The sequence below is a fragment of the Plectropomus leopardus genome, chromosome 1 (assembly GCF_026936395.1).
Source record: "Plectropomus leopardus strain MGB_pleo_1.0 chromosome 1, ASM2693639v1, whole genome shotgun sequence".
NCBI classification, from domain to species: domain Eukaryota; kingdom Metazoa; phylum Chordata; class Actinopteri; order Perciformes; family Serranidae; genus Plectropomus; species Plectropomus leopardus.
The window spans coordinates 36,530,022-36,557,873 of record NC_142176.1 but is presented as its reverse complement, the minus strand read 5'-3'; the positions used below and the strand labels follow the sequence as shown (position 1 = coordinate 36,557,873).

At 38.8% G+C, this 27,852-nt stretch overlaps 1 protein-coding gene across 3 annotated transcripts in view; it reads left to right on the top strand.

The window, feature by feature from the left end:
- Window positions 1-27,622, top strand: part of mctp2b (multiple C2 domains, transmembrane 2b) — a 51,696-nt gene extending 24,074 nt beyond the window's left edge. Inside the window, exons 5-23 of one of the 3 annotated variants that reach the window (XM_042484169.2) lie at window positions 571-713; window positions 975-1,051; window positions 2,496-2,610; window positions 2,779-2,811; window positions 4,905-5,075; window positions 7,049-7,179; window positions 7,806-7,992; window positions 10,018-10,111; window positions 10,208-10,310; window positions 10,472-10,574; window positions 10,764-10,865; window positions 10,984-11,058; window positions 14,517-14,636; window positions 19,541-19,654; window positions 21,983-22,024; window positions 23,961-24,070; window positions 24,267-24,376; window positions 24,895-24,992; window positions 26,684-27,622. In XM_042484169.2, coding sequence (XP_042340103.1) covers window positions 571-713; window positions 975-1,051; window positions 2,496-2,610; window positions 2,779-2,811; window positions 4,905-5,075; window positions 7,049-7,179; window positions 7,806-7,992; window positions 10,018-10,111; window positions 10,208-10,310; window positions 10,472-10,574; window positions 10,764-10,865; window positions 10,984-11,058; window positions 14,517-14,636; window positions 19,541-19,654; window positions 21,983-22,024; window positions 23,961-24,070; window positions 24,267-24,376; window positions 24,895-24,992; window positions 26,684-26,731 — 1,976 coding nt within the window. In that variant the 3' untranslated portion in view covers window positions 26,732-27,622. The other 2 variants (XM_042484178.2, XM_042484185.2) reach the window with 2 other exon arrangements.
- Window positions 27,623-27,852: the final 230 nt, after the last annotated feature.

The window sequence follows — 27,852 nt, the reverse complement described above, 5'->3', positions numbered from 1 at the left end:
CGGGTAGTGTGCCTTGTGTGTAAAGTGTGTATAATATAAAACTGTGTCTTATGTTACACTGCAATGTATAAAACTAGTATGTAAATTCAAATTATAGAAATATGAATATATGTGCAATACTACAATGAACAGAAGAGATATACATTAGTAAGAATAACAATAAGAAAATATATAGTATGTGTCACATGTTAAATACAGCCTACATTCAAGATTTGGAAGAATATTACACATTTGAATAATTGCACAGAGGAATGCTGTGGTTGAAATATTGCACCAAATATTGCAGTTAAGACAGTGATATAAAGAATTTGAAGTACGATAAATAAATTCTATAAAAATTATTAAATAAAAATTCCTAAGCCTTACATGCAGGCTAATTTAACAGCTGTGGTTTGGTCTGTTGGTGTATGTTTTATCTTCAATAGCACAAACTGTCTTCACAAACAACTGTGTGTCCTGGTGAGGGGTCATCACCGTCCCCTCTACCAGTCTGATCAGTGTGAGGAACACTAACAAGAAGGGTCTGGAAATAATCTGAACTGCTTGTTTGTGCATTTATATCATTTTCAGGTACCAGCGACCCTTATGTGAAATTCAAGTTGGAGGGGAAAACATTCTACAAAAGCAAAGTGGTTTATAAAGACCTCAACCCCAAATGGAATGAGACCTTCTCCCTACCCGTGAAGGATCTGAACCAGAAACTGTACATTAAGGTAACTTAGTGTCAGTTTTTTATTAAATAAATGCATTATTCTGTGACAAAAGGTCATTATTCTAAAATGGAGGCATGTTACCATTGTCTAGTGTTTCCTAGGTGGGTAAGATTTTTGCAATGCACAGTCTTTGTAGGCGGATTATGGAGATTGCTCAGGTGATGCAGCTCTAGAGTCATGCATAATTTGCAGCAATATTTCACTACTGCAATAATAGTCCCCATAATTCAGTCTGTATTGACACTCTTTGACATGACACAGGTATACGACCGTGATCTGACAACTGATGACTTCATGGGCTCCACTGGTGTCTTCCTGAGTGACCTAGAGATGGACAAGTGAGTGCTCAGTGAGACGATGATGGTAACTCTGTGTGGGTGTCATATGTGTTTGAAGCCACTGAAGAGAGCGCAGTTAATGTGAAGCTTATAAATGAATACTGGATTCTTAAAAAAAATCTGCTGACAATTTATCAGCCTTTATTTTAAATAGTAGTTTGTGACCATGATATGTGGGTATACTGAGTGGGAGAGTCTACAGTTTTAAAATAAACCTTCACTGCTCTCTGGTGGACAAACTATGTAATAGACACACTTGTCAACTATTACCTCAAAGGTGTCTGTAGCATTTGCCTACTACAATTTCTTGTTACTTATTGACAGACATACTGTACCCTGATAACTGTATTTCTCCACTAAGCTGTTACTAGATGATATACCACCCTGGCCATTCATCGGTCAAGCTCAAGTGTGGCGATTCACTTGAGTAAGAGGTGAAAATTAGGTGTTTTGAAAAAAGTTTTACTCAACAGTGAGTTTTACTGTATATTTTTGTTATGATTATCTTTTTGTTGGTTTATTTGAATTTACAAAAAACTAAACGAAAAGATAAAGAAATAAATATAAAGTAAAATAGAATAATCTAATAAGTAGGTGGGATAAAAAAAGAAAAAAAGGGGGGGTTATTAAATAAATAAATACAATAAAAGAAAATGAGGGTTGAAAATAAGTAGAGAGGTAAACAAAAAATACAATCTATATACAAAGGTATTAGATTAAAGAACACACACCTAGACAAGGGGTTCACTGTATAATTTAATATCAATATCAATGTTTAGTTAAACCACTGGTTCCCAGCAGTTTTGGTTTGTTACCCTTTAAAAGAAAACTTTGTCATCTAGGGGTGAAAGTATGAATTGTTTTTCCTATGTATTTTTATTAAGAAACATCACTTTTCTTTCAACAATAATATTGTAACCCTAAAATTATAAAATATTTATTATACTGCATTACACTACATTCTACATTTTACCTCCTCCCAAAAGTCCAGCTCAATTCTTAAGCAGCCCGTTTGAGCACAATCCACCTCTTCAAGTCCATACACTGAATTACCATGTTACTGCATACAGTATAGATGCACAGTATAAAACAACAGACCTGCAATAAATGCATGGCTGAATAGTTTGTGAAACTTATTTTTTGCATTTTTGTGTTTGTAACTCAACTGTATGGTATTTTTGGTGTGCTCTCTTTTGCAAGCAAATGCAAAATCATCGCTCGCAGCACCCTTAAAAATGATGAGTCACATCTGCACCAGTCCAGCTACTCAATGTCCAATATCAGAAGATTGCTGGTTACTTTACTCTCTGTTGTTAATGCTGTGCTTCTTAGTCAAAACACATAGTATTTTGGTTTGGCTCTGAATAACTTGCACCCACCATGACACATGGTGGCCCATCTCTAATATAGAGTTGTATGACTGATGCTAAAATTCTTTTTACAGGGTAAACGAGATGTCTTTGCCATTGAATGACCCAAACAGCCTGGAGGACGACATGGGGGTCGTGCTGGTGGATCTGAGTCTCTCACACAGAGATGGAGACAGCAAAAGGGGCAATGTATGACAAGGCCCTTCTCATATGTCATGCATGTTATCTAGCAGAAGGGACACTTGTTGTGCATAGTATTTATTGCACATGTATGGTTTCACCCAATGTTTCTCTCTATGTCCTACTAACCACAGTGTTGTTTTGTTTTGCTGCTAACATGCATGCTCCTGTCGGCAGCGGTGGCCCCAAAAAAGAAAACGAAGTATTAGGGTAAGGCATGATGGAGGGAACACACTGGACGGACATTAAATAACATTTATTTTGTTTGTGCAACATTCTACAGATATGTACAAGCTATAAAAGGAAAATTTTACTTACATCAAGGATAAAAGCAAGTCAAATGTTGAACGAGAAATCTAAAGCTGGAATTTTTGGCAGCTAACTGCACTGAAGTTGATCAGAATCTTTTTAGCCTCTTTGCACAAGAGGGCAGCAAATCACCATGTTCCTCAAAGAAACTGTGTGTCTGTTGTAGTGAATACAATCTGAGAAATATCTTCAGTAACTCTAAGATTAAATAGTAATAGTTATTAACAGTTAGTGCTTACTTAGGTTTTAGGTATACCTACCTAATACTGAGCAGAACCAATTCATGATTCCAAAACAACAAAACCCTTTACAGTTATTAATTGAGGTTTTTTCTGTGACACAACTCAAACTCAACTCGATTTGTTGAGCTTTTAGAGTCGCCCTTCTGCACATTGCTGCTAAAATTCAGCAACAGTTACTCGCGACCTTCCTGTTAATTTTCAGAATAATGTGTGATGGTCTATATTTTTGTAATTGTCAGCAAATTCCACAAACAGGCCAATACCAGCAATGATCTGGTCCTACTAAAATATGTTGCCTGTGTAGCAAACACTTGATATACCTTATTACTCTGGTCCTCTATAGACCTTCATTGTTGTCCAAAAACTATGAATACTGTGAACATGAGCACCACATACACTGTCCTGCTGCTGACAATACTTTTATAGGAAATTAATTTGCGTTCTAAAGGAAGGAGAATAATAAATAAATACATGGCTTGCCAGGTTGCCTTTGGGAACTGTTTTTAGCAATTGGCAAACAATTCTTGGCCTCTGGGTTGCCATCAGACAATAATTTTTTTTATTTTTATTTTCATTTTTAAAAAGAGGAATGATTTTCTTTTTCTCAAAGATGGTGTTGCTTTAAAAAAAATGAAATACGATAGTTGTGACCTTTTCTAAAAATGTACATTGTCAGTAAGAACCGGTGGAGTCGGGGCCACAGAGAGGAAGGGGAAGAAGGGAACTTGAGGTGGATTAATGCATTGCTGGTTTTGTTTTATCCATGGGATTAGTTGACAGTTGATACAAATTTATATATATTGCTGGCCTTATCCATAAAATGAGTCTGGTGGTTGTGTTCTGATGTCTCACTGAAAAGGTGATTTCACCTACAGAACAGCTGCTGAGTGCATGGGGGGTTTTTGCTTATCATGCTCATTTTTGTACACTATCTTGCATCGTGCATGAGTCTGAGTAGGGCAGCTCTTTCTGCAATGCTGGAACCTCCACACCCTGCATGTTTGCTCATTCCACTCTGTGTTTCAAGTTTGAGTTGCAGCCGCATGATTCTGCGCTTGCGATACTGCACAGTTGTACCTAATAAAGTGGTCACTCAGCATGTTCCCCTGCTACTTCAGATGCCAATTGTACTCTGTCTCTCAAGTGCATTAAGTGCGCTCTGTTAATTGAAACATGACTTTCTGTTGATGTGTGTGGGAGAGCAGATTCAGACGGGACGTCACTGTCAGCTTTATCTACATTAATTGAATCTGGGTTAAATATATCTCCCTACAGCGCTGCGTCTCCATGTAAGCTCAGCTAATTATCTTAGAATATGGCTCCTTATTATATATGGATGAGAGAGACGCTGTTCTGCATTGTAGCTGCTGCAGGCTTTACCTAATCTCTCTGTGAAATGACAGAACAATTTCATCCTCTTTTCACTGGAGAAGCAAGATAACGCTGTCCAATTCAGCTGTCTTCCAAAGGGTGTTTGTTTAAAAAGCACTGATTCAGAGCATGTTGCTAACTGATTTAATCTTAATGTTTTATAGGTGACAATTTCTAAGTAGAATCCCTCCCCTCTATTTACTAGTTTATGCTTTGTTTCCTTTCTTTGCATGCATGCATTGTTATAAAAGAGGTCATGGATTTGCAAATATGTAAAAGGAATTTGACTTAATTTAATTTTAGATATCCTGATATTGAATTCACCTTTTCTATATTTATTCTGAATCTCTTTCTCCTTTGTTTTAAATCGCTCTCCTGCAGTCGGGAAGTTCTTCTTACAGTTTTCGTCTGTCAGACACGATGAGGAAGAGTCAGCTGTGGACTTCTGTTGTGTCTGTGACTCTGATCGAGGGTCGGGAGATGCCGCTGGACTCTCAGGGAGGTCAGCTCTTTGTTCGCTTCAGACTTGGAGAGCAGATATACAAAAGCAAGGTACTAGAAGGAGGACTTGTTCTTTTATCTCCCCCTCTTGAATTGTCCTTGTTATTCTTACTCTGTCTATACTCATCCTCCCCCCTCCTTTCTACTAAAATTTCCAATCCTCACACTGCCCTTTCTCTGCTCATCCTCCTCTCCTCTATTCAAAACACCTTTATTTTTCTAACCTCTCCTCTGAAATCATTTTCTTCCCTAAACTTTTCTTTTCTTCTTCCCCACTTCTTCTGCAAGTGTGTAATTATGCTAAGCCCATAATATATTTGGTTACCATACACACACAATTATTGTGATGTTTGAAGTAAAATATAAGAAGTTTTTAACATTTTTATGCTTCAGCGCCAGCAATGGCTACTACTGGAAGCATTATGTTTTTGGTTTGTACGTTGGTTTGTACCTTGATCTATACGTCTTTCTTATAAACACAATATCTCAAGAGTGCCTGGAAGGAATTTCTTCAAATTTGGCACAAATGTCCACTTAGATTCAACAGTGACCTTATTAGATTTTGATGGTCACAGGTCAAAGGTCAAGGTCACTGTGAACTCATCTGTCTCATTCTTATGAACACAATCTCAAGAACACCTTGAAGGATTTTTTTCATATTTGCCACAAATGTCCACTTGGACTCAATGATGAATTAAGTTAGAATTAAGTGGTCAAAGGTCTCTGTGACCTTTTGTCCCAACGCCAACGCCATGCTTCAAAATGGTCTTGAGGGAGTTTCTTCAAATTTGGCACAAATTTGACTTAACAATGAACTGGTTTAAATTTGGTGAGGTCAACGTCACTGTTACCTTGCAGAAATGTTTTTGGCAATAAGTCAAGTCATACACCAATTGTGACAAAATTTTACATAAATGTCTAATAGGATAAATCATGAAGTGATGACATTTTATATCCAAAAGGTCAGAATTCAACTTCACTTTGACATCCTAATGTCTCAATGCAAAATCACTTTTCTGACCATTATTTAACATCATAACTCAGTAACGGAAGAGGTGACATTTGATCAGATACTGAATTGGTGACACTGATCTTGTACCCACCTTAAAATTGTGCTGACTGTGTAGATCTTCTTTACTGCCTGGGGAAAGATGTGTGTGAAGCATATAACTGTCATGTTATGCTTACCTTCAACTTGGCATTATACAGTATAATGTGTATTTTATGCAGTAGATCTCTGAGTTCATACTATGTATGTAATATTGCATTCATATTTGCCAAACCTGTACTGTGTCCAGAGTTACTTATAATAAATACAATAATGTTACTGTTCAGAAGTGCAAATGTTAAGGGGCTTAATGCCCGTCTATTCTCTGATGTGGTCACAGATTATGTATAAGAGCCAGTGGTGGAATAAGATAATATGGCTTTTTGCTGTGTGACATGAAAAGCTGTAATCACTGCTCATCCTGGCAGCTGGATGATGTCTAGCAGTGTTGCTCACTTTCTTGCACTGCCTGAGCTGCAGCTGCTGTCACTGATGATTATCTTGCTGTTTTGCAACATCATCCATTACACATCAAAGCTACATGCTAAGGAGCAGCATCACGCCTTTTCTTTTCTCATATGCAGGTTCAGAATGACAGTAATTACTTTTTATGCCTTTATGTGTGATTGGAGTTTCTGTTGCTGATTTCTGAAGCTGAAGAACTGAAACATTCACACACTAATCAGTTAGAAAATGAAACTCACAGATGTGTTTAATGAGTCTGGACGTACTGCAACAGGTTAATTTTCTGAATAATAGATTATAGCAGGCAAACCTTAAAACAAAGTTATGTTTTTCGGACATTTGACCAACATAGAATTGACTTTTAAAGCATGTTGAAAACAAGATTTACATGGAAATTACAGTATTTTCTGACTGTTATCTGAATTTTATTTGGCTCCTCTCAGGGTTTAATGTATATGCATGTGGATTTGGAAAAAAAATGTATATTTCATGTTCTGTCCTCATTTTTCAGAATCACTGCAAAGTGCCCAAGCCTCAGTGGAGAGAGAGATTCACTTTAAACCACTTCATAGACAGGCCAGACATCCTGGAGGTGGAGCTCTGGTCCAAGGGAGGACGAAGGACTGAGGAGTGTTTGGGAATGTGAGTCTGATTTCAGAACCTGTTTGTTTTTCGTGTGTGTGTGTGTGTGTGTGCGTGCGTGTGTGTGTGTGTGTGTGTGTGTGTGTGCGTGCGTGTGTGTGTGTGTGTGCACGCGCGCGCGTGCGTGCGTGCGTGTGTGTGCGTGCGTGCGCGTGTGTGCTCACCCTACAAAGTTAGTGTGGGAACAAACTCAAAATTAATGGTATGATTGGTCTTGCTGCATAACACCTGAGCATTGCATGGCATTTCCAGAGCAGCTGCTCTGATTTTCCACTTGATAATTTGGAAGCAGACCAGTGTCAGCACAGTCAGTGGTGTGTTTGTCCAGTTAGGTGAAGAAACGGCTCTTTAGTCATAATGTTACTCCAAGCAAATGGCTACTGAGCCTTCCCATACAGCAGCGTACAATGTGAAAAATGTAGGCTGGCGCTGTGATGATTGAGTACAAGATGTACAGATATGTTTATCTTGTGAAGGCGGCTGTCTGCACACGTGTAGACTCACTATTATGACCATACACGTCTGTGCACAATGTATATACGTTTTTCATGTTTTCATGACTGCAACTGTACTTGCATGTGCTGCAGTATATAAAGGCCTGTGCATGTGTGTGTTTGTGTATACAGGTGTGAAGTTGACTTGTCCAGGATACCTTTCAATGAGAGACAGCTGTTCACACACACCCTGGACAAAGGGAGGGGACTGTTGGTGTTCCTGCTCACACTGAGCACATGCAGCGGCGTCTCCATCTCTGACCTCTGTGCGGCACCACTCGATGAACCTCGTGAACAACAGAACCAGCTGGACAACTATGTTAGTACCTGTACTCCTCTTTCTAATCGATCTTTACTGAAACATTGCATCACTTCACGATTGAAGTGTCTGTATATGTAACTTTTATTGGATTATTATCAGTAAAATCTTTCACAGAATTTTGAAATATAAAAGCAGGTAAAGTAAGCTTTAGAGAATCTGGGTCTGTCTAAAGATTGTTAATTAAGACCCAGTTAATTAAGGTAAAAACCCACTATATCAGGAGATAAGAGTTAGGGGAAAGGCGTGTTATGTTAGCATCTGTGATTAGAAAGTGAATACTCAGTCTGAACTTTATTATGGCCTGAAGCTGATAAAACATATAGATTAATGTTTTGTTTTTGTCGTCAGTTTTAGGTTTTAAATTTGAATCAAAACTGTTCCCAAAATTCTTGCGTTTCATTTTGTGTTGAAAGGCCAAGAGATGGCAGTATCTGCAAGGTAACGTGCCAGCAGTCAGTAACCAGTTTTTAACATCAGCCAAGCAGCCATGTAGTGAGAAGTATCAAGTTAAGATATAGCTGGTTTGGCTTGATAAAGTAAACACATTGAGAAGAAAGCAGAGCCAGTGTGAACCTGTCTGGTAAACTGTACTTGACGATAAAAATAGAATAAATATTTAGGACTCTACTGAAGGTGATCAACACATTACAATCTGACTTAAATTTTGACAGACTTTGCTCTTAAAGGTATACCGTGCTGGCATTACCGGTTATTGTCCTTAAACAATACCGCAAGTAAAAGTGAAAGCCAACCTCAAATTAAAACTCGATTTGGAACCAGTTTTGTCGTGTTGCCATTTCGCCTCATTGTTTTGGGGGGAGGGGGGTTTCAGCGCTGTGTCCGCAATTTTCGGAGCTTCCTTTAGGATGTTTGCTGCTTACAGTCTGGCACTTGGTTGCTACCTTTTTCTAAAATCCCAGCTTCACCTATGGGCTGTGCTCAGGAACGTCCCTGGACACAGCAAGATAGGAAGAAAATAAGAAAATACAGGCCAAGTGCAGCGTCTCTGCCGATACATGCGCACATCTATTGACTAGAAATCAGGTATATTTTCCGGTCAACCATTTTCCAAAAATTAACACAGCTATTTAGATGTTATAGCTAGTTATATCTTACCTGTGTGGCAGCTGCTGGTTTCACTTCATGCCAGAAAAGTCTGAAAATAAACTTGCAGTGGCTTGAAACTTGCATAAGATGGTCAATCCATTATGGCAGTCATGGCATTGCAAATTGAAGCAAAGATCATTTTTGATAATATGTCTTGAAGTTCTTTTGGAAAACAGTGACATGAGCTTTCAAGTCAGCTGCTGAAGAGAAACCTTTCTACTGCTGAATTAAAAAAAAAAAACAGATCCTCAAAATCCCTCCATGTCTTCATCAAGTTTCTCTTTTCTAATATATTTTTTCCCAACAACATAATGTAGCTTGTAAAAGCAGTTTTTTGGTGGCTGATATCACAGCTTCAAAAAAAACCTAACTCAATGTCCTCACGAGATTTACGATAATTACTTTAAACTCATTTCTTTTATCAAAAGTGCACAATCTATGTGGCATTGAGGTGACAAACATCTGCTTGCTTAGATTAGCAGGACTGTCTTCAATGCTAAAGATTTATTATCTTGTGCAAATAATATGGATGACATGGCTACTTTATACATGATTATAGACAATATAAGCCTGTATATATTCACATAATAAAATGTGAATCTGACATCATATTAAATCCAACAGAAAACTGGACCAAGGAACATTATCAGTTACTTATTATCAGTTTCTGAAGCAAGTATTTCGATCTTGATTTTAAACAATTTCCTATTATAAGGTAGAACATGTTTGAACATTTTTTGCTATTTTTTCTCACCACTGCACTTGAATGAAAATAAAGTCTGGCTTATGTTTCCTATGATGCATTAATAAACTAGATGATTGTGCAGGCTTTGTGGCAGTAGGGGCTCTAAGTGTTTTCTAATTTAAACATACCCACACCCTCATGTGTCCCGTCTTCTTTCCTGTCCCCCACAGAGCTTAAAGAGATCCCTGAATAACCTCCGTGACGTTGGTTTCCTTCAAATTAAAGTTCTCAAGGCAGCAGATCTGCTGGCTGCTGATTTAAATGGTACATTACACATTCAGATTTTCTTTGTTCTGCTGTTGCATTAAAGCGACAGAGGGAGCCCAGTGTGAACGTGTCTTCTGTCGTTGTGTTCTGCAGGCAAGAGCGATCCCTTCTGTGTGTTGGAAGTGGGGAACGACAGACTGCAGACACACACTGTCTACAAGAGCCTCCACCCAGAGTGGAATAAAGTCTTCACACTGTCAGTTTGAGTTTTCCCAAACATTCCCTCATTTATCCTATGAGATGTATGTATGTTTGCTGTATGTTGTGTGCTGTTTTAACAACAGAAAAACTGAGACATAAAGCTGTAGTGTGCGCTGGTTTGTGAGGAGTATCTGACCTCCTTGTTTGTCCCCACAGCCCTGTCAAAGACATTCATGATGTTCTGGTGGTGACTATCTTTGATGAGGATGGAGACAAGGCGCCAGACTTCCTGGGAAAAGTTGCCATTCCGCTGCTCTCGGTACACACTACCTCACCAAGAGTCCGTCATGCAGACAATACTCTCATCTATTTACACTCTGCGTCTAAATTAAAGTGAAGAGGGTGATAACACTCGAGCGCGTTGAAGACTTGCTAAGATGTAATCGAGCATGACTGACGGTCAGGTTCATGGATGAGTTCAGCACCTGATGCCCTTTCTGTCCCACAGATCCGCAGGGGACAGCAGATCACCTACCCGCTGAAGAAAGAGGACTTAGGTGGGCTGACGAAGGGGAGCATCACTCTGGAGCTGGAGGTTATTTTTAACCCTGTGAGTAAAAGTTCAGCCTGCAATGAGGACTTGAGGGCATGATGGCCATGATAGATGGGCCTGAATCTGTTTGCCTATTATTGCTTCATGACTTTTTTTTCTCTTTTTTTTTAATCAGGTCAGAGCGAGTATCAGAACCTTCCAACCAAGAGAGAGAAAATTCATGGAGGATAATCCCAAATTTTCCAAAAAGGTTTGACAAAATTTGATTAATTTACTGCATATTTACAGGATTTTAAGGAATAATCACTTTGCATTGAGTCAAAGATATATAATTTGTAAGGCACATGATATATTTAGATATAAGTAGAGCTTTCAGCGTTAATGTCTGTACATAATGTATTATTTTTCTAAATGCATTAGTCGCCGGCTCACATTCCTGTGTTTAGGAGGCTGCAATAGGCTGATGATGCTGTGATCATATGAAATTACAGTAGGAGACTTAAGGAATCCAGTGGTATGTCAACCCTGTCATGCTAGCTTCTCAGAAAGCGGCCTAAATAACACTCCAATCTTAGGCTAAATTTTAGCAATGGACAAACGGCATGGTTATTTAAAAGGGGTTCCTTGACCTCTGACCTTAAGGTATCTGACTGAAAATTGGTTTTATGGGTACCCATGAGCCTCTCTTTTACAGACATGCCCACTTAATGAACGTCCCATGCAGTTTTTTTGCTGTCATTTGATTCCTTTACCTTGTCAATATGAAACTGTTTTGAAATGCAAGATAATGAAATTGAAAATGTGATTTAAAAAAAGTGATAAGTTGTGATTAACTATTGAAATTTTGCGATTAATCACAATTACAAAAGCATAATCATTTGACCCTAATTTTAAGTGTTTTTTTTTTTTCATTGAGAGCAGCATACGCTTATATACAAAGTTAAGAATACCATTCAACTCAATTAGTGCTGAAACCATCAATCGATAAAGGAATTAGTTGATTGGCAGAAAATTAAAGGTGAACCGTGTGAGGTTCAGGGGGATTTGATGGTGTCCTCTGGTTAAATTCCAGATTGCAACCAGCTGAAACTTCTCCTGGCTTAGAATTCCTTCATTGTTCCTTGTTCAGGAGGTTTGTACAGAGAGCAAAATTATCTGCAGAGGTCTCGTCCTCTACGATACAAATGATCAGGTGATTAAAATAGCTAAAATCACTGAATGAAGCAGTTTAAAGTGACAAATCAGTGTACCTCAGATGCTGTTTTGCATCTCGGAAACTAGCGGCTCACCTACTACATGCTATTTAATGTACTCACCCCTTGTTTCTGGAAAGATAATATGTTCTCACCTTTTTCTTATCCAGATATTCAGGAGCTTTTTACCGTTAGCCAAATTATTCAAAGAGGGAAACTGCTGGTGATTTGAACCACTAGAAAGGCTGTATAAAGCAGTTTCACGCCACAAATCATATATTTCAGATGCTTTTCGGCATGTCGCTGCTGGCGGCTTATCCAACACATTCTAATGTGTGGTCACCTTTTCTTCTATGATATCTTAATATCCAGCAGTGCAGGAGGTTCTTACCGGAAGCTGAATTATCCCCAGAGATTTCTTCCTCCCCAAAACAAATTCAGATTCAAACTGATAAAAACACTGAATAAAACTGTTTCATGTTACGAATCACTGCATCTTCAGAGCTGTTCTTCGCAGTTGGCCTTCTAACTATGAACACTGTAGTGAATGTGAATGGCCCTACCTGGAGCCGTTTGTTCATCCATTGTAGGCTTCTGTAGATGATTGGCAGTGCAACATGACAGATCTCCATAAACAAAGACCTGTTCCCTATATAGAGATGAATGGCTCGTTCTGAGGCAACAAAAACACAACAACAATTCTTAATATATATTACATTTAATTTCTGCAATAATCCCACAAAACTGTACCTTTAGGAAAATTCTGAAAAGTTGCAAATTTTAAAAATAATTTTGCCATTTTATGTACCAAACAATGAACTATCTCTTCAGGAAAAGTTATGGAAAGATTAATCAGTCATGGAAATGATTGGCCGAACCCCTAAAGTCCATAGCAATAAACGTTAGAAGCAACCAGCAGTAAAGAGGGCAAAGGTCAGAGGTCACTGCACTTTTGACAACATTCTTGTGATGTTTGAATAATTCAAATAAAAAAAGTGGGGTTTAAAACATGTGCAAATGTTGCATGTTTATGATCAATTAGCTCTTTATGAACAAAACATGTTGAACATTTTAGTTTTCTCTGAAAGCCAGCGCTCGCAGAAGCAGAGACTTTCCTTCGCCTGAATTAGTTGAATTGAGCTTTAATTGACCCCAACTGTGACTGAGTTCTTGTCCACTGTTCTGCTACATTAGTTTGATATACAGTGTGCAGGACAGGGTGCCTGACTGTCTGTACTTCCCACAAAGACTCATTGTTGTTAGACAATACATTGCTCACTAACGCCGAAATTGGCTTACACACTGAGGACTCGGGCGGTAATTGGCAGGTTTTTTCTTCAGATTTAACGTCAAAAATCTTGTTTGACAAAATCAGGTCAGAATCCTGCCACTTTTGGCTGGACTGCAGCATAGTCTATTTTCCAGCCTATAGAGCCCTATTGTGAACCTAAGAAACGTTTAGTAAAAGTAGTTTTATGTTATAACTGTATAGTTTGGGTCCCTAACAGTAAGAAACTGCCAGATGCTAGCTTGCATATGTTGAACAATTAGCTTTTTTGCATAAATTTGCATAATCACATATACTGACAGTACTTTAAAAACTGCTTGGCCAATTTTGATATTATTTGTATGGCTTTGGGGTTTTTTATTTTGGACTGTCATGAGAGTTGGGATTCGGCAACAAAGTCAGAGGCGGTTAGATTTAGGCAAAAGAGGCACATGGTAAGGTGCAGAAAAAAACAAAAAAACACAAATCCACAAAGGAAGTGAACTCCGGAAACCCGCATGCAAGTCAGTTGTTTTTGTGACCCGTCCACTTCTCCACCTGCTCGCCCTGTAAGCGCACTTGACCTGAACACGTGATATATTCACAAAGCCTTTACTCTCTGATAAACATCCTCATCCTGTCGGAGAAAAAGATGGTCAAGCAAAATAAATTTCTCAAAAAAGCAGCCTTTAAAGAATGTATGATTGTGGGTGTATAGAATCTTATAAAAAGTTTCAACAAATATTAGGAAAACTCATCTCTGATGCAATATTAACAGGAAATAATCTGCTCCAAATCCATCATAATTGCTAATTTAACACAAACTCCCTGCAGTTAGGCACTTGGGTTAATTGTACAGTTTATCAGTTGTTCTCTACTGTTATTGTTATGAATTTAATATAATATGAAACATCTCTAAAATATGTCATCAGTTTACTTAACAATAGTAAAGAAGTCCCTGAAGGAAAAAATGTTGGGAATCACTGCACATGCTTCAGATGTATATTAGCTTTTAACTTAGTGTTGTTTGTCCCCTGACCACAGTGGCTCATGCATGAACCTACCAGCTACTCTGACTGTCACACAGGCTGACTGGATGTTTACAGTTTCAAAATAGTTCAAATAAACTTCTCACAAAATTAAACCTTTACTCAATGAAAACATCATTAGGAGCTCTCTAATCCATATTTCCAACATAACTACTGTAATATTTATATGTTTTGCATGCTTATAATCTGTATCTTTCAGGTTCTGGCCAGGAACGTGATGCGTGTACAGACACTGTACAGGGCTATCGTGTCGACTCTGCAGTACATCAAAAGCTGCTTCCAGTGGGAGAGCGTTCAGAGGAGCCTGCTAGCCTTCCTGGTGAATTGCTTTAACTGCTTATCAACACACTATCTGCATTTCCCTCTGTTTTCCCTCCAAGCTGCGGAAGACAACCGCAGTCTGGCTATCCCCTACTTGAACTCTCCCAGCGAGATGCTTAATCAATGCGGTGTTGGGCTCAGCAGAAACGCAGGCTTGGCCCCCGTCTCTGTGTTGGAGTGGACTCTCTTAGCGCTGTGTGTCTTGTGGATGCAGAGTTAAGCCTCAGCTGGAGAGAGTAGAGTCCCAGTGGAGTCCAGATAGAGTCTATTTTTGTTCTACTTCCCTGACAACTCATTAACCCTCTGTCCAATCTCTGCTTGGTTTGATTTAGACCCCATTATGCAGACAGAAGTCCAATTAAAAGGCTCTTCAGAGATAAGGCTTATTCTCCATCCTGCCATTGTTGAGTACAAGTGTTAAGCAAGTGTGAAGACAGAAACACGGGAGAAGCCTCTCCGCCCGTGTCTTTAAACTGCAGAGTGGAGTGGGTGCTGATCTTGTTGACATTATTCTCTCCCAGATTTCGCTCGATTGAAATTGCATACAGCACGTTGTGCATTAACTATGCAGGCAATCAAGGTCACGGAAAGTTCTTTTTGTTTTTTCGTCTGACGCCCTGTAGATGGCACTAAAGTTTTGCTCAGCATCTAAAGACTTTTTTATGAGACTTGTGAAGAGATACTGTACGCTGGCCAATAGTACAGTTTGTTCAATTTGCTGTGAAAAATGTGAGCTGCAGCACAGAGCTGTTATCTGAACAGAAGCCACTCTTTAGCTTTGAGTCGTGCATTTAGTTTTGCAATTGAGGATCACTTGGACGTCTAGAACTGTGTCGTCCAGGATGGGGTCAAAGGTCGATGTGCTGTAACCAGAAAGTGCTTGCAATGAAAATATTAACACCATAGTTGATGCACAGGTACTCACAATGCAACAGACACTGCTTAATAATACCCCCCTCTCGTATATAGAGTTAAATGTTAGCAATAATTTTGTTCTGCCTGACAGATCACTCTCAGATCATACAAGCATGAACAAGTGTACAACGTACACACTCATCCTCCCACTGTATCTCTGTGTTTGAAAGACAGTACCATCTGTACTCGTGCTTTCACACTAACGCTCCCTGCCATTTCAAGCCTCACTGAGGAGAAATAAATGCCTGTTTAATACCTCCACATGAGAGTAACGAAATCAAAGCTCTACTCTGCATGACAGAGTGACAAACTACCTGCAACATCTGCCCATTGTCAGACACGTCCTGCTTTAGTCAGCGCAGTTTACTGTGAATGTATTATGGGTACATGGGTATTCATATGTACATTATGGGTTATCTCACTGAGGAGCCTCAGTCCTGGCTGTGTGGATGTCTCTACTTGTCGAACTCTAATAGATCACGCACTGTAGCCCCGCATTACTTTGTTTTGTAAAAGGTGGTGAGAGTTACCGTTTAATTTTTCTTTTTTATGGCTTTCATTTTTTTATTTTGGGGGGGGTTCAATGTGAGGGTCCAAGGACAGAGGGATGTCGTACGCTCTAAAGCCTTCTGAAGTTAATTGTGTTTTTTGATATTGGGCTTCATAAAGAAAACTGCATTGAAATACAAATACAAAATAAAATACCATAAAATTATACATCTTGGCAATAACAATACAGAAATGTACATCCCATATCATACAAGTCTATACAATATACAGTATACAACATACACAACATACAAGTGTCCATGAAACGAGATGGACCTATTGTGCAAAGAGCTGCAGCAAAGTATCAGGAGCATCATCCTGTATCATAGACCGACGTGCAAATCCTAGTTTCATTCATCACCTTAACAGCAAGCAACATTTATAATCCTTTAGGTTCAGGTATGGACAGCCATTAGCACATTAAGAAAAAGAACTAATTGCCAATGTTGCTGATATGTTAGATGAGGTTCTGTATGTATTAGCTCTTGTTTGTATCCCAATGCACACACACCACCTGACACACTGTCTGTATATGAGGGCGTGCTGTAAAAACAGCAAACACTAGGTATTTCTCCATATTTTAAGTATTAACTCTTTAACTTGCAACTACATGTTGGATGTGCAGCACTCATAGAAAGATCTGTGCACAGCAGACAGTGTTTGAGTGTTTTATAACCTGGTTTACAATGATAGAAATCAACTACAGACCAAGTTTTCAAGAGAAAAGTGACTCAGATCATCTATCAACCTGTTACACAGAAAAACATCTGACCATCATCAGCAACACTAACACACTGCTTTATATTCAACATGTGCATAATCAGAGTTTTTTCCATGTAGTAGACATGGGCAGATTATGAGCCAATGGGCCCTTGGGCACAGACATGTAAAAGGCCTCACCACCTCTTAGGACTGGAAACACACATAGACTTTATGGTGATTGTGCCTGTTTTGTTCATTTTGTGTCTCTTCAGTCTTGTTGTGTCTTTTTTTTTTTTTTTTTTTAGTTGTGTCTCTGTAGACCCTTTGTGTGTCTTTTAGTGCTGCCCGTTGAAAGTAATAAATTGGAATCATCAGTCGGAGACTCTCAGTGGACTGAGACTGCTTCAAGTCGAGCAATCTTTTTTTTATTCGGTGCAGTGTAATTCTGTGGATATTTTGGTCCCTTGATTTTTCTGCATAGTGCTCTTGATTTTCATGTTACTCTATGGTACAGAAAACTGTGAAAATGCAGGCAGCGGCACAGAGGAGAAGCAAGGATAGACCTTCTGCTTAGAAGTGATGAATTTACAGCTCACGGCAAGTTAATAGATACAGTCTCTGGCTTTAAAAAAAAAAGTGTTACATTTACAACCCAAGGTTAGTGCACTAAATGAACAAAAATTAAAACTTTGTTTGGAGAACAAAACGAATTGTTGTATATTCATATAAAACCGCCAAATCCGATTCAACTGTCATAAGTCTTAGTCAAGTACAGCCCTGGTCTCCTTAAAGTAATTTTTTTTCATTCATTTTATGTCTTTTTATGGTTGTTTTATGTCTCTTTGTAATAATTTTTGTCTCTATATAGTTGTTTTGCCCCTTTTGTAGTTATTTCGAGTCTCTTTTAGGTCATTTGTCTTTTTTGGGTCATTTTTTTGTCTCCCTGTAGTCTTTTTGGGTCTCTTTGTGGTTGTTTAGCATCTGCTTGTAATGTTTTTAAGTCATTTCCAGGTTGGTATGTGTCAATTTTAGCGACATTTTGCAGGTGAAGGCCAGGGGGGCTCTGACACTTTGGGCCCCTGAGCCTAAGCCCAGTAGGCCCATACAGTAATCCATCCATGGTAGTCGACCTGTGAGTGTGCAGAGCCAAAACGTAGATTGTTGTGTTTACTGTTGCTGGATGACATGAACACCATCATGTTGCAGGAGTTCAGCAGCCATTCAGTGTGTTTTGGAGTTGGCTGAACCCTGAAGATTGAGGGGAGAAAATTAGCTTTTGGAAGTGTTTGATGACTCTTGATTCCTTTTTCAAATATTGGGGGGGCGCAACCTTAATTAAAAGCACCATTGCTCAATTCAATACACTCAGCCTTACTTGATCTGGTATGTCCAGAAGCTTATGGTGGCTAATGTTCATAAACTTGGGTAGATATTAGGGTTCTCTGACTTTATGACTCCACTTTTAGCATTATCCCATAATTATCCATAATAATCAGTAGCTGCGGCTGAGCAAAAGTTACACAGTCCCACTATGTAAAACGCGAATGTTGTCAATGATGTCAGTGATATCTGGATTACCGCTGTGCCATGCAAACCCTTCCCCGAGCATTAGTGTGGAAATCCTGCTGCATTCCGAAAATGTGCTACTCTCCAGTTCAGTAGCTCTCCTAATATTAGGTAGCCTTTCTTTTTTTTTTTTCTTTTTTCTTTTTCTCCTCTGATCCGGATCGTATTTCCAGAGCCCTTTTTGCTGTCGAAGACTATGTAATGCCTCTCAAGCTGAAATGGGCTGCAATTATCACAATCTTTATGGGTCGGGTATACATTTCCACCAAAGCGTGACTTGGCTCTCCCCCCCCGTCCCGGCTCTTCCAGTCATTACAAAGTCGGCTCTAATAAAACATAACCCTTTCAGTGAGGAACTGGTTTCATCTCCTCTCCCAGGCCCTGTTTTGGCTTGTGATAACACAGACAAGAGCATGCTTGGCTTTTTGCACATTAAAGCTGATGGAGGTGGTGTATATGTGCGGGGGAGGTTGATCTGCCATCTTTTATGTCAGTTGGTGCCTCAGAGGAGAGTGATGTCTTTACCAGATGTTCGCTTCTATTTTTATTAGCGTATAAAAACCTGTAAACCCCTCCCCACGCCTTGTGGCTTGCTGCCATCTTGGCTGCCGTTGCCTCCCTGACAGGATTATTTTATCGTTCCATTTAGCCGTGCAATCGAGACATCACAGGCCATATTTCTTCATCCTCTTTATCCTTTTTACCTGAGCCACGCACAGGTGGAATGTCCATCACACGTGCCATTATAGATACTAATGACATATTCACACACGGGCACCCCGCAGCTGCAGTGAATCGCGTGGTCGGCTTTAATGTACATAAGATGAGAGAGGCAGATCAATTAGACTTATGTGGTTAATGTCAATGCATATACAGGGGGTGGAGGGAGAGTCAAATCCAGCTGAGCCGAGTGGTCGTCCCGCACAGCGTATGCAGAATAACCGTACGGAGGGAGCGAGGCTTTGATAGTGGTGGGGTAGCCTTCATCCACTTGACCACAGCTAATTAAATCAATAGCAGATTGGATCAACCTTTAGCTAGCAGGGAATCAGGGTCTATTGAAAATGTCTTTAGATGTGACTTAATGAAGAGCAGTTTGTTTCATACTCTGACCCCCTTCTTGTGTCTGACCTAACTGATATCTGACCCCCGTGCCCCCTCTGTCTGCAGGTGTTTATGGTGACAGTTTGGTATTGGGAGTTTTACATGCTGCCCTTCTCCCTGGTCCTGCTCATCTCCTGGAACTACCTCCAGATCCGGTCCGGGCGAGTCAGTCATGACTTGGTGAGTCCAGAGCGGCTCCGTCAGCCTTCTTTTCTTTCAGCCAACTGACCTGCTGGCTCCTGTTCACTCTTTTTTTTTTCTTTAATTTTGTGCAACTAGAGCTCCCTCAACTACATTTTGTTCTCTTAATTCAAATCTGGTTTGTTTCCATAGCAACCAGCTGCACCTAGCTACATAATAATAAAATCACACATAATACATAAGCATAAAAAATTGACTGAATAGACTAATGCAACGTATTATTACAGCCTAAGCTAATTTGCAGTGCTTGTCCCTTGCTAACACTGCTTTCTTTTTTTCAGTCGGCTTCTAGTTATTTTCCTGACTCCTTCCTCTTCTCCTGTTATTGGTCTGTTGGCCTCTTCTCGTTGTGACTGGTCGAATTAGACCGTTACTCTCTACGTTTCCACACAGACTATAAGTTACAGTAAATGACATAAACAGAGCACTGTTCAGACAACAATGTGCTTTATTATATTTTACAAGGAGTAAAATATGTGGTGATTAATAACCATGTTGGGCTGCAACCATTATTTTCACTATCAATTTAACAGCTAATCATTTCCCCTTATTTAATTATGTTTTAGTGTTTGAAAGTGCAAATATTATTTAAAAAAATAGCCAATCACTAGCTCCCACAACCAAAGGTGATGTCCTCTTAATTGTTTTTTAAATTTTGTTTATTTCTATTGAGCCAGGAGCCCAAAACACATAGATTTAAATCAATTATAAATAAGCTTAGCAATGAATATATCAGAATAGTTGGTAGATAATTTTGCCGATCCACTGATCGATTAATTGACTCGTCAGCACAGATAAAAGAGACTTTATTGGCATTACTACAGAATATTGCACTTAACCATTTACAATAACAAGTATATCCATCATGTGACACTGAAATCATTTTACACGCTTGAAAGGTAATGGAAGAATAGGTGTGAGTAAATATTAAAGGAATATTTCTCAATGAAATGATCATTTGTATATCAGGTACTTACCTTATGTTACGTTGAATAGGGAAGAAAACTTTGTTTTTCTTTATGCTTCCATGATGAAAAAAGAATCCAAAAACGGCAGATATTTTTGATGAGTTGAGGTAAATGGGGGCTGTGATTTAAAAACAGCAAAACTACATCAAAACATCCATTTACAAATTATCACACAACTCATGCAGTATAATCCAACTCTTCATTTATCTATCTGTATGCTCAGTACTTCCCAAACATATGCATTTTTGCTAAAAACTAAATGACTAAATGACTGTTTTAGTGAAATTGCATGTGTTTGTGAAGTACTGTGCTTAAGACTGGATACATGAGAGTTGAATTATACAGCTTGTGTGAGTTTAGTCAAAAGATTACTGTTGTTAACTGTTGTACTCCATTTATATTAATTTATCAACATTTTTGTCAGTTTTTGGATTCTTTGTTCACCGTGGAGCCACTGAGAAATTCTGCGTAATTCAAATGGACATTCATAGTGTCAAATGTATAAAAAAATGTATAAAGTGTGAGTAATTGACTGATTACAAATGATCATTTTTTGGGTGACGGATTCCTTTAATAACCCTAATAATTCAAAAGTCAGAGTTAAATTTAAACAGTCCTAAAGAAGCAGTTTAGCTAACAATCGCTCAAGTGTCATTCAATCTTTATACAAATGTTGCTCGATCCTGATTGGTGGATAGAAAATATGTGATGTCACATTAATTAATTTTAAACCAAGTCAGACAAATTAATAGCACAATCTCTCATATGACTAAAACAAAACGATTTGAACGTTTTGAAAATTGTGTGTTCATGTAGGATCCCATTACTCATCGTCACAATCAGATTAAGAAAAAAGGGTTTTCAGATCCTTTAATGTGGTTGTTATTTACATATTGCAGCGATGTTCGGAGAATGAACAAGAGCTGAAAGATGCTCAGTAGATTTGAGGGAAACTACTGAGTCGGGTAACATTTCTCGGATTTGTCACTTTGCAACTCTTTTCATATATAAGTAATCATGTGATCGACTGTTAATACAAAAATATTGATTAATGCCACTTTAACCCAATCTGCTAAAAAGGTTTGAGTTGTTCGCAACAAACACAACAGACTAAGGCAACTAAAGGTGAGACAAGGCCAACATGTCCTGTCAGTCAGCTGTCCTGCAGTGCTGAGTGTTTTTGGAGGCTGACCTCAGGGTCACGGCTGATGCCTGCACTTTGTCAAATGACGACTCCATACGCACAATGGAGTTAATACAGAGTCCCAGTGTCACAATGAGACAAAGTTAAGATTATAGAAAATCTTAACTCTATAATACAATTTCTGTTTTATTTCAGGACAATATGGATTTGGCGGATGAGGAGGAGGATGATGAGAAGGTGCGTACCTGTGGTTTTTGTTTGTAGTTCTTTGTTGACTAAGGGTCTGTATTTCTATATGCCGATGAACAGAAAAGCTTTCTTTGTACATGTTGACAAAGGTATCTGTCTGTGATCTATCATTTTATGCCGTTAAGCTCTTTATTCAGCACTAAATCTTCTGATGTGTTTTATTCTTGCCAACCAAAAGTTGCTTTTTTTTCTTTTTTTTTTTTTGCAAATTTACCGAAAGACATTTGGGCTTAATGAAGACCTCACCAACCCGTTTCCACATGTCACAACTCATTCATATGGTAATAGAGGGGCGGGGAAAAAGGTTGTGCTGCATTTGGGAAAGTCCCTGAGCTTAACACACCATATAATACCATCAATATGGAACTAATGACAGCACTTAGACATGCTCTTTCAAAGCTCATTTTGGAAGTTGGCATTGGAAGTGTTACAATGCTTTTAGGCAATGAAATATTCCTCCAGAGTGACAGCAGTTTATTGTAGACATTGTGAATTGCCTGCAGCAGCCTGATGTAAAGTGGTTCTCATACTGGTTTCAGTGGGAATGTGACCCCTAAAATGGCTAAAGTGGTTTATGGCAGTGAGGAGGTTTGATATATATTTGACTGAGGTGGATGTAAATTGTCCTACATGTGGTGATAAGTCACTGTGCATTTGGAATATCTCAGGTTTGATCTGCTCTGCAGCTCTTTTCCCAGGCTCGTCCCCAACGTCTGGATGGAAGTGAGCCAGCGATCCCTCACTGTGTTTCTGAACAGAAGCAAACATATATCACAGAGATCACATAGTGACAAAGACCACGGCTCTGGCCAGTAAACAGTCCCCGATAACCACCACCCCACCGACCCCGGCTCCTCTCTCCTCTAACCCTCCCTCAGCCTCTGTGTGTTTGATGTGGACATGTGGCCATGTCTCCGTCTGAAGTCTGGCTCTCTGCACAGAGTCTGCTCTCCTCTGTTTACTTTAAAGCCAGCCTTCCCTCCTGGGATCTCGACTCGCCTGAGAAAGAGCCTTGACTCTTTCATAATGTGAAGTCCAGTCCTGAAGAGCTTTCACTTCAAAAGGCCACTTTCAAACTTGCTCTTAAAGAATCTGCCTTTACATTCCCATTTTGCAGAATGCTAGAGGGCCGATGAATGAGTCTGTTTCAATGTTTTGTTGTCTTTCTGACAGATACTTAGGCATTATTATTTAGTTAGTTAAGGATGAAAGCAGCAGCCTTGAGAATGTGATATGCATGATGGGATAAAGCTCATAAAGGTCTGTTACTGGATAGTCGAGCCAACAAAGTACTCCTCAAACTTTTCTTTCATTTTGAGGATTTTAAAGGCAGAAAGCAAACTAAAATCAAGATATTTCTCATACAGATTTTATCTACTTCAGAAGAGGTCCACTTAAATAATCACTGATGATTAAAACTTAAACCTTTTATTTTCCAGTTAACTCTATTTTTTTTTTTTTGAACTGTTGAACCATTACTTTTAACACACCGCCTCATGATAACACATACAAACAACAAACGGAGACCAAAACATCTTTGTAAAACAATTTAACATGAATCAAGAAAATTACCAATTTTTATTTTCTAATTATTTATTTGTGCTTGTATTGTTTTACTTCCTTTTCAATCATGCATTTAATCAGTGTTATTTGGTACTGAAAGAGTAATTTAATGAGCTGCATGTCTGACAGTCTGTCACTACATGTTACAGCTGCCATCTCTTTCAGCCACCACAAACCTTTTATTTAATTCATCAAAGCGGGCGTTTATTTTTTAAATATGCACTTTTGTTGAAATTCTAATCTAATTAGCTACTGATAATGATGTACTTTCCCCAACAGTATATACCAAAATAAGATTCAACACACTCTCCCGAACTCTATGAAGACTTTGTGTCCTGTTTGTTGTGTTTTTCTGCTGCAGGAGTCAGAAAAAAAAGGGCTGATGGAGAAAATCCACATGGTCCAAGACATCATCATCACCCTTCAGAACCTGCTTGAGGAGATCGCCAGTTTTGGGGAGAGGATAAAAAAGTAAGAATCAAAGTTTAATCATGAATTACAGTCCAAAACATTTATTTTTATTTCAATCGCATCATGAAAAGGATAATATGTTCTTGAAATGTTTTACTGAATATTTTAATTGTCCTGTCCTGTTGGTTAAAAACATAAGTCTGCATTAGGCCTAATTTTCTGAAATGTACTGATGTTAGTGATGTTAACTTGTCAGCACTTTCAACTGGTCGGTGCCATTCCTGTCCGGCCTGGCTTTCCTGGTCTTTGTCATTGCAACACTTCTTACATACTACATCCCCGTACGCTACGTGGTTTTATTATGGGGTAAGTCTCATAACTGTTTATTATGTCATCTGTCTGGTGTTGATGTGTCTGTTTATTGTGGTAAGAGGTGTTTTTTATTAACCTTTGTTTTAGAGGCGTACCCAACTGCTCTAATATGTTGTTGTGATAAAAATTCTCCTTCATTTTTCTTTTGGTTGCATCTTTCTATTATCCATGAAATTTGCAAGGTCACAGGAGTATTTGCTTCTTAGATTTTCCATCTCCTGAGAGTCCCCGTTAATTCTTTCACATTAGGTGCTTTTAGTAAGATGTATAATTTGAAACATGTCCTGTTGTTAAGGTTTATATTATTGACTCAATGAATAGCATTGAATGTTGCAAGTCTTTCAGCCTAAAAAGTGAAAGTAAAAGAAGAAAATGGAAGATACTGTCATACTCGCAGCAGTAGCTGTTGGGCAGCGTGCGTCTCCTCTGCAGGTATTTGTTTGTGTGGAAACAAAGAGCGCAGCCACGAGAGACTAGTGCTAATGATATGTTGGTGTGAATTTCTGTTTTAGGTATCAATAAATTCACCAAGAAATTACGGAACCCGTACAGCATTGACAACAATGAAGTGCTTGATTTCCTGTCGAGGGTGCCTTCAGATGTGCAGAAGGTAAGCCCCGCCGGATCAGCCGGCCAGGAAGCCCAAAATCCCAGAGCCCGCTAGCTTTGCATTTTGCTACAACAACTCCCAGGCATTCTTCCCTCTTGTCTGTATAATTAGCTTCATCTGTATAATTATGAAGCGCTGTATAATTTCTGTTGTGTTTTGGTCATGATACATCCCTGGTGGAGGTCTGCTGCTTAGCTGCTTTGCAGGGCAGGCTGTTCCCAGGCTGAGACAGGAGACGCTGCTGCTGCTGGTGTCTCCTGCGTGAACTCCCCGACCTCAGCAAGAGCAAAACATCAGTCTGCATATTCACATCAAACAAAAAGAACCAAAACAAGTTTAAGCTCTGGCTGGGCGATACAGAGAAAATCAAATATCTCTCAATATTTCCCTCAATGACCCAAATACCTCCATGTCGATATTGTGACAATATTGTAGAGCTGACTATTGGTGCTCTCTCAAAATATTTTCACAATGAAATTTCTTTTAAAATAATCCCATGGCCATGTAAATGGAAAAGCCCTGGGATTTCACAGTCACATTTTCAAGGCCTGGAAAGGTCATAGAATTGGTAAAAACCATTGAAATTTTTAGAAATGTCCTGAAATTTTGTTGTGTACTAAACTTTTACAGTAATCTTCCTTGGATAACCCTTCATCAAATAACATAACATAACATAACAGCAAATGTTTTTTCTATATGTAACGTAGCTATAATATGCTTTAGAGTGTGAATTTTGTTCGCCCTCACATACGTCTTGTTCTGTCTCTCCCTCCATAAATGCCCTCTGGCTAAAATTACAATTATGTGGAGGTAGGGCAAGAAAAAACAATAGTATGGGTCCCTGAAAAGTCATGGAAAAGTTTTGAAAATTTGGCCATGAAAATGTGTTGGAATCCTCCATGAGTAATGTGAAAAAAATGACTTAGTTGCAAAAGGCAAGTAACAGAACAGCTAAAACAGTCTGCTAAGTTTTTATTACATCACTTTATTGTAAAGCAGCCATTAAAAACAGGAAGAGACAACATGTATGATGTTATGATACCTCGTCTTAGATCACAGTATCCATATGATGATAATATATTTCCCAGCCTTTAGTGAGCTGATTTTTTGTAGAAAAATTTACATAGCTTTACTAGCAAAATAACACTTTTTCTACAAAAGTCTACATGAAAGTCACAGGATTTTTTGCATTGATGCTCCCAAGTGGCTTCTTCAGGTCCTCAAACCAGACACCTTTTAAAATATAAACTATTCAAAAGAAATCTATTTCTCCCCCATCTCTCTTCTTCCATGTGTGTCCTCTCCTCTTCCTTTATTTCCTCTGTCTTCTCTCTTTTTGCCGGCCGTGGTCTCTCCTCCTCACCCTCTCTGTCCTTTTCTCTGTTTAAGCTGTTTGACCCCATTTGCCTCCTCCCTCTCCTGCTCCGATGCCCTTGGGCCTCTAGGTTTAGTGTCGGTGACTCTCTCTAGTTCCTCAGCTGACCACTGTTATTCTTTCTTGCTCAGTAGTACTTAGTCATACACTTCCTCTGCGAAATTGTTTTGAAATATAATATGAAATATATTTTTGCAATAGTATTTCAAAGCACTGTAAGATAGCAGAAAGTAATGCATCAATGATAGAAAATAAAATAAAATGATGTTTCACACCTTGTTTTCTCTGACTTTAATGTGACTCTTGTGTCCTGCAGGTTCAGTACAGTGAACTGAGAGGCAACAAGAAGAAGAAACTCCTGTAGGTTTCCTTCCTAAAAAAAACATTTCCAGAGGAAATGCTTGTCTCGGAGTGCGTGGTAGGTTTAAATCCTAATTCACTGTGGTGATGCACAAAACCGCACGGCTCACATTAACCAGCACCTTTTAACCAAAGACGTCCACACTGAGGACCCTGCACGGGAGAAATTTGTAATATTAATTCCAAAGATTGTGGGTGTTTTCTTGTCTGTACACTTTATTCTGTACGACAATCGATCAGAAGCTGCTTTTTCTTACGTTACCTGCCGGCTGGTTATGTCCTCCAGAAACCAACTGGGATATCAGTCTGTATTATTCTGAATGTATATGCTTGATTTGTAATATTTGTGTGTATATTTTTACATAATTAACTGATATTGATCGATGTGCAGACTTTTATTGCAGAAGGGATTATTCACCTTTTGAAAAACAAAAACAAAATTGTTGCTGGGATGAAAGTAAATTTCATTATGGGTCATTTGAAAAGTTATAAGATGTTTCTTAGAAAATGTTATAATTTTAAGTACAAGACCTTTGTTTTTAAAAATTCTGTCTTTCTCAAAACAAATTCAGATTGAGTTTTTTCATATGTCCGTATACAGAAACATAAGTAAGTAGCAAATATTCTGCATTATATTTCTTTGTTTCTTACATTTACCTTTGAAAAGCGATGTGCACATGATGACTGATTTTACTTCAATGTGACATTTTTGACTTATTTTTAAAAGCAAATATGCGTGCCTACATTTAGATTTTTATTCATCCTACATGGTGTATTTTACTTTTTGCTTGTGAGTGGGATGGGGCCAGATCTGTACACATTTTATTTATTAACGACAATCACAAATGAAGACTTTGTGTCTCATCTCTATCAGCAATAAATGCAGACAATCACAGTTTAGTGTATGTAAGCCTCTGTGTCTCAGCTCTGCGTCTCTTTGAATTCCCCTGCACTCATCCCCTCTGTGCTCCCGTGCTGCAGGATTGTGGGCGTCTTAACAGCACTGTTTTCCAAGACCCCCTCTCTTCATTAGGCTTTCATGAAGCGAGGCGAGGCTGTGCGAGACCTCACCAGCACCCGGGCTCTCCTGCTGTGTTGATGGCCCTTGGGCGTCGCCACGAGCAG